General features: G+C 39.8%; 1 protein-coding gene across 1 annotated transcript in view; it reads right to left on the bottom strand.

The window, feature by feature from the left end:
* Positions 1-4,084: 4,084 nt before the first annotated feature.
* SARC_02659 (hypothetical protein) overlaps positions 4,085-8,169 on the bottom strand; it is a 4,657-nt gene continuing 572 nt past the window's right edge. Inside the window, exons 2-5 of the mRNA XM_014303562.1 lie at positions 7,356-7,418; positions 6,616-6,670; positions 5,890-6,070; positions 4,085-5,224 (exon numbers count right to left, since the gene is read on the bottom strand). Of these exons, the coding sequence (XP_014159037.1) occupies positions 5,059-5,224; positions 5,890-6,070; positions 6,616-6,670; positions 7,356-7,418 (465 nt within the window). The 3' untranslated portion in view covers positions 4,085-5,058. The remainder of the gene's footprint in view (positions 5,225-5,889; positions 6,071-6,615; positions 6,671-7,355; positions 7,419-8,169) is intronic.

Raw genomic sequence — 8,169 nt, 5'->3', positions numbered from 1 at the left:
TATATATATATATATATATATATATATCCAAATATCCAAATATATATATAAATATATATATATAAATATATAAATATATATCCATATATAAAGTATGAATCGATTAAATGTGTGCACCTTCGAATGAAGACTACAATCACCTGTTCGTTTCATGTAGAGTAGCTCGAGACGGCCGTGTTGTGCCAATGAGGTACCCAAAAACTGCTCCACAATCTCAGCGTCAGAGCTATTGCTGAACTGGTGTGTTTTGGAGAGCCCGTCCAGATCGTCTCCTATAGTGAGAAATACGATTGTGTTGTGTTGGTTGTAGGAATGGATGAAGTGGTATGCAGCGCTTTGCACGTGTGCTTGGGAATACTCAAGAGTGTTGCAAAAGGAAGAAGGATTGACTACACGACTATACAGATGTACGATAAATATATTTACACATGACCCCAGTAGTATTGGTACTTCAGGGTCCGCATGGTGCCCTATAGAGTGTGTCTAAATGTGCCAGCGACGCACTTGCGAGCCAGATATTTTTCAACAACTACAAGTTTGTATACGTGTGCAGTACCATATACATTCGTTAGCTTTCAGCTGTCAACTACATCGACACAGAGCCAGTAGAAGTGCGCAAAATCAGTTACAAACCTTCCATCCGAAGTATCAAAGCAACAGCCGCTTTCTTGCACGATTTGACGTGCGGTTTATGCTGTCGGAGTCCTCCTATTATTCCGCTGAGAATTTGAAAATCTGACTGATGATGCTCAGAAGCACTCTGACTGCTGGAAAACATCCTGTTTCTCGATCGATTTATTCTACATATACCTGTACTACCATTTACTGTGCTTGTTCTTAAATTATAAATAGTATGTATACACTTGTTCACAACTGGCTCTGTGCGGACACGCGTCTTATCACGAAGTGTAGAGAAGTACTTCTTATAATTGGAAGTCCTTGTACTGGATGATAGAGTTGGATACTTTATCGTTGTCAGTGCCTTGATCATTCTGCAGCGTTTCCTCACTATAGAAGCATGATCCGTATTGACGTACCGTGTGTTATTGTATCTATGACACATGTTTGTGATTTATTGTGCAAAATAAAAGACATATTTTTATTATTATCGGGAGCAGATCATGCAGCTATTTTCGGCGAAGTGAACCGAATCCAGATTTCCGATTTTTGTCATGACCAATTCCATAGCCTTCTATAAAATGAAACAGTGAACACTCCTGACTTCTCGAGGACGTCAGGATGTCGGACAAGGCTTTCTCTGAAAAGAATAAATATTTAACTGTGAAATCCGGTTTCAAATTTTCAAACTTCGGTCCACCAGGCCACCACAGCACTTAAAATAACACTGCGGGGAAAACCGATCCCCCTGGAAAAAGTATGATTTTTCACTTTCTCTCGTTCTCTCTCTCTAGAGTCCAGAGTCCAGAGTCCAGAGCCCAAAGGTTAGAATATGAACAATCGTTGAATTTTGCACTGTTGCAGTGACAAAAGTAATATAATAAAAAATATGCTGCAAAAAGAGAACGTATTCGATAAGAGCTCAGTTAAACTATTTTACTGCGGTAAAGTGTCGACAGCAAATCTACCACAGCACACCTTTGGCAGACGTGCAGTAACTACTGAATATAAATACGGAAGCGGCCACAGCCTTAACTCGATCCCTCCACATACTTCACTGAATAAAACAAATCTATCTATTTACATCCTGACATCTGTGAAATCATCAGAGAGTCTTGAAGCAGACCACATACATTTTGAGGCGGATGCGGCTACCCGGTGCAATATTCTAATGTAGCGCCCTTTTCTAAGAATATATACCAAAGAATTGCTATCAAAAGATAGCTGTTTGTGAATTGGTTTATGTTTGTTACAAGATGGCTTGTATACCTCTAAGAGACTATTGTTTTCGCGACCGTCACAACCATCCATCACCCTCTGGCGTCCAGCTTAGCAATATTTTTAGTCCTCAGGTTTGATATTGAGAAAACTGCGGATAGTCTGACTTCTTTTTTACCAGTTCGTGTTTTTTTTTAGCTATGTGGGTCTGCAGTGAACTCTACCATTGGTAGCGCCGCCCACAACAGTCTTCAGGGCATAAATACAAACGTGGCAGTTCATTTCGCCTCCTTCGATTTGCCGGGACATTTGTAGAGGCGGAAGCATTGTCTTCTGACGAACTTTTCCGAGATGTGAGCCTTTTCGAATAATGCCTGGATGAGCTGTCCGACGGGGGCGATTGCTTTCCCAGCACACATGATATGGATATCTTACTTTGGGGGACTTTATTAAATTTGACGAGATTAGAAGTGTAATTTTCTCGGGCAGGTGAAGTGTGAAAGACTTTGTCGTTTACTTTGAAAACTTTTATAAAGTTTGGGACAGTGTGCGGACTGGAGATTTGTTGGTCCGCTGGCCCCTCAACAGGCTCTGTGTTAGCTAATGTATGGAGTTCGGCCACAATACGATCGTGCAATTGTTGATCAAAATAGCTTTTCAGACTTTGACTGGTGTTAGATACGTGTACTGTCCTATTTGGTACATGTTCAGTACCTGACACGCCGTACTCAGGGGAAAGACTGGCTTGAAAATCTAGTTCTCTAAAGTTGTAATCATCTACTGAAACACCTGATACCTGTCGAGAGAATAGCGACAGGCCACGTGTTTCAGAACACTGCTCTATACTGTGCTCAGCTCTGTATGAATGTTGCTCGCTATTAACTCGAATACTAGACCCGATAGCAGGCTCCTCGAGAGGAGAAGAACGCTCGCCCATGAGAACCAGCATGTGAAACATACTATAGTGGTAATTTATCAAAGTGTATTGCTGTGGAAAATAAGAAGGATCCTACGAACATAAAGTCAAATCCTAGAAACGAAAGTTATGGTATGATTATCAATACATTGAATGTTATAAGTAATGGTGACACCCGCTACAAAATATTAGTTAATTACATGAACAAATGCAGTTCTTTGGAGTTAATTATTCGAAAACCTTGGCGCATGCCTTCGCCGTCTCTTTTATAAATACAATATTTACATTAAGAGGGTTGATGAACCGACCTCCACTGTGAGCAGCGTTAAATAACCGAGCATGCGTTTCTCCGAGTTCTACTGTCATGGGTAAAAACATGGGTAAAAAAAGACGGCAAATTGCTCTAGTACTCTCCTCTATGTTCAATTTATTTTGAAGGTTGTGTAGAGAAAACTAATCCATATAAATTCAGAATTAACTGTGACGACATTCGACATAGTATTCTACAGTGACGTAAACGAACTTGCGACACCTGATACCCATGAGGTCATCAATTGCCAAAGCAAAATAGAGCACTTTAGAGCATGAAACTATTTTGATTGGATTGTAATATTACTTAAATCATAAAAAAGCTTGAAAAAGGGTATATATATAAATTAAAATAAAATAAAATACAAATTATATATATTTATGCATATGAAATCACTCAATTTCGGAGTGTTTTTTACTCTCTAAAACCCAAAGCATTTATAACCAATCAAGCAGGCTAAATCATTTTAAAATAAAAATAAAAGTATAATTTTCACGATAAATTTCATAGCCTTCTGAATTTAAAAAGAAAACATAATAATTTTTTAAAACTTTTATTTTATCATAGCCTTGTTTTTTATATAAATTGTTCTTTACAGTATGTAAATATCTCTAGAGAGAGAGAGTGACCTCTGTGTTTTAACTGTTTTCAGGTCTCTTACTATGAACGGAAGTTTGATATTGTGAATGTGCATGTAAAATTGAAAATATTTAAAATGTTCATACATGTGACACAGATGCAGTCGCAAAGGTACTTATTTACCTGTCATCAATCACACAAATGTAAGGTATGTACGATTTCTGACACTCTGCGATATCAGCAATTAATCAATGTAAGATAAGCGCTCAACAGACAGATATGGATTCGATATAAACTAACCATTTGGAGCATATAGGGGCACAGCAGATACTGTTATATAGTAGTGTACCTGTTGCGATTCTGGACCAAGGCTAACAGAAGTAATCAATTCGGCGTCCATGATCTCATAAGTGTGATCATTGTACGTTGGTATTTTCAATTATTCGCTATTTCATGAACTTTTCATTTTATATATGTAAAAGCATACATTTGCCAGACTATGGCAATTCGAGTACCTGATGCCGCCTAGAACATAGATATGCGCATATAAAATCGGTTCCATCGCCAGAGCATGGACTATACCAAGTAGACACAAGCACCGATGCATAGATGAATATGCATGCTGTATTGCTTTATCAATACTTTCCTGCTGGATCGCAGCCAATTAGATTATCATAGTTGTGTGCACTTCCTCCTCGCATGCATTCTTCGGCCCATTTTTACCCAGATACAACTGCTCTGCCGGACGGAACGGGGTTGTAACCTTGACGAATGTATCATTTGTGCAGCACACGCTCTATGTTCGCATTGAAGTACCCCTGAACTATGGAGGGATAGGCGAAGACGGTGCCAGCTGATAGCCCCCACTTACAGTACAGGACTGCAGATCTGTCCGTATTGTGTGCACTATTTGGTCCATGAAGTGTCTCCACAGTGCAATACCCTCTTGCTCAAAACTTCGGTGTCCATATATCGAATGCGACTTGGGGGAATATCATTGTCACTCGTCTGGTAAGGCATCGAGGAATCTCGTGAAGAACTGCGCACCTGCGTGTGGCGTGTTGGGTTGTACTCATGTACACGCATACGTGGAGTGCTACGTATGCGTGCATGACGATCATCTGGCACTGTGCAGGATGTGATATGTTCCGCTTCGCAAATGGATTACCCATGCAAGTAGCTTATGCTTGCAACCCCAGGGCAACGTGAGCGTGTCTCTTCGACCTTATATATCATATCGCCTACAAGTAATCGAAACCCCCCATTTACATCCTATGTGCAGCAACTGCACTGATGTTTAAAACGTGTGTTCTCACGGCTTATAATATCCCCTCTCCAAGAATTCCCTGCACACATCCACACCTCGGAATCAATCTCAGATAGGCACATACGTGCGTGCTATTCTCCGGCAGGCCTGTTACGAATGTAGCGGCTCTGTGTGTGTGGCACTATCGGCAGACGAGATGCTGTGGCAGTGAGTCATGATTCGTTCGTGCGATTCAGAGTGTGTGGAAGGCGAGGGGGCTGATGGGTTGTTGCCACCAAGCTTCACATTGTCAGCACCCAGCTCATCAAAGCTCGAGCTGAGGGGAGGAAGACGGAGGGAGGGATGGGTGGAGAGGATAGTGAGAAAACAATTGAAGTGCGTAGATAGGGTCGTTTGCAGGGGTTAGTGTGTCAATGACTGTGTGCACACATGGTAATGATATATATATATATACTTGCCATAGCATATGTATACTGGCTAGCACATTGTAATGATATATATACTTGCCGTAGCATATGTATACTGGCTAGCGTAGTTCGGGCTGAGGGGTGAGAGGAATTGATGGATGGAGGGGATGGTGAGAAAAAGAGCGGAGTTTTTTTCACAGGTTACAAAGTGTCGATGATAGTATGAGTGTAGGTAGGAACAGTGTATATACTCGTCATATGTAGAAAAAATAATCCTGGGTAACGTAGCTCGAGCTGAGGCTTAGGAGGAAATGGATGAGAGAAAGGAGAGGAGAGTAACAGGCGAATTGCATATGCAAATTAAGCATACCAATGGGAACATTCATAGAAGGTATACAACACACTACTGTGTCGGAAAAGCATACACAACAAGTGTGATTCGACATGTCTGTGTGGCAACTATATCGGGAAAAGCTAAATGGAATGAAAGTACCGCAATAATATATTACTCGTCATCGACACAAAACTCTACGTAGTAGCGTAACAAGTAGTAAATACGTATTGAATTGCATACCACTTGCGGATGCCCTGAAGCTCGCCACCTAGAACACAGCCCGAAGCCATTTGCGTATTATTCTGCAAAACGTATTCTGATCCCGTATCCGTGAAAGTATGGGTCGATACCAATACCCAGCCATACGCCTCGATTGTGTTCAGAATCTTGCGCACAGACATGTGTGTATTTTCCATTTTGCCTGGGTTGAGAAAATCGGTAGTTATTGTACCGTATATTTTCGTTGAATTCCTTTCTTCTCCAATTTTTACAAGCGTTTTGACACCCACAAATCTGGAACATACACCCACTACGTCGCACGCGTAGACGAGCGCGAAATACACTAGCGATGGACCTCTATATATTAAAAGCGCAACCCAATCCGATTATCGCAGGAAGACGAAGCCCTCCAACAACACATCGGTCTACAATGCAAGCCAACCGTAACAGGAGTATAGCTCGATGACTACGAGCACACTATTGAATAAAAGTACAACGAAATACTCATTCATCAATCAATTTCTGGAAGAGGACGGTTCACGAGCGGAATTCTCACAGGCAGTGCCATCTACAGCAATGCAACCACTTTTGGCCAGGGGAGTATGATTAAACCCGAAAACTAGTACTCAAATGCACGTGCTGTATGCAGAAGTTGAGATGTGGTAGCAATATAAAAAAACATACAGTCTCCAGTTATGAGACGATTGCATTGATAGCGCAACGCAGGGAAATCAGAGCGGAACAAACCTTGCAAACCACCACGGTACGCTTCACGTGGGGGGATCCATGAGAACTTGAAGGGCTGTTGATATCAAATACAAGAAAGAAAGTTCAATCAGTAGATGACAATTGTTGCTGGCGGTGCGATATTCACAGGTAAACACATACGCCTGAAGTACAATATGGAAATGAAGTTTGTATCGATTAGTACTCAATGGTTATGGCAATGTGTTATTCAGAGGAAAACGCATACGTTCGAGAAACAAACGCGGGAACGGAAATCCAATCGATTGGTCATAACTTGTTTTGGCAGTGTGGTATTCACATGATAATAGGCATACGTCTGCATGACACGTTGAATATACATAGAACAGAACCAGGAAACGGGAGGAGAATACGAGTTAAATATGACACGCGTAGGCGTGTGATGTGAAAGGATATGTATATACATATACATACACACACTCACAAACCCACACACACTCACACACACAATATATATATACATACACACACACATATATATATATATATATATATAATAAATATACACATACATACATACACATATTAATACACACATCCATACATACATACATACATACATACATACATACATATATTAATACACACATACATACATACATACATACATATATATATATCGATGTGATGCGAGCTGAACAACATACTAAAAAGTGAGCATGGGAGTCACGAATACACAGATTATATAACAGCAATACAAATATCACGTATTGAAAAATTACCTTATAACCCAATTCCTTATCCTCCTTCGTAATGCACAGACTTTTGAGGGCTTTCAATAGTATCTGTATACGATTTCAATTGGAAATGATGTATATGTCAGCATATAACAGAACTTTAAGGTTAGGGTTTCTATTGGCACCGAATTTAAGATGAGATTTATAACTAGTCGAGTCAAACTCGCCCAAGCCCTTTGGATGCGATTAAAGAACACCAAATAATAGGCTCAAAGCAAGTACGGGCATTGAAGGCGAATGAAAAGCAATATGACGATGGCCAGACAACAGTAAACTTCATTTCTGCTCGGATAGCTACCCACTATTAGCGTATCTTAGCTATGTTTCAGGCAAATTCAAATAACATGCTGCAAACATGCTTGATCGGCACAGGCGACTACTTCAACGTAAGTGATACCGACAAGTGCATGAATTGGGAAAATATATATTGTAAAGGGATCATCAGCCGGAGAGTAATGAAAGAGGTAAATGTGTTCAAAGCATACACACACGGCGCACAAAACCACGATAATCACATACTCAATATAAAAATATATGCATACATGTTGTATACATATACAAATAGATGTCATCCGCTATGCAAACAAAATTGTAAACATATCAATATACATGCGGTTTAATACAAGCATAAAAATCAATCAATCCACCATATCGGCGTATGTAAGTGCATATATAAATATACAAATACAAACATACACACATATATAATATGGATATATATATATATATATATATATATATATATATATATATATATATATATATACTATATATATATAGTAATAGTAGTTAGTATTAC

This window comes from Sphaeroforma arctica (assembly GCF_001186125.1).
Source record: "Sphaeroforma arctica JP610 unplaced genomic scaffold supercont1.122, whole genome shotgun sequence".
Classification (NCBI taxonomy): domain Eukaryota; class Ichthyosporea; order Ichthyophonida; genus Sphaeroforma; species Sphaeroforma arctica.
The sequence above is the reverse complement of the archived record's forward strand: the minus strand, read 5'-3'. Positions and strand labels throughout refer to the sequence as shown.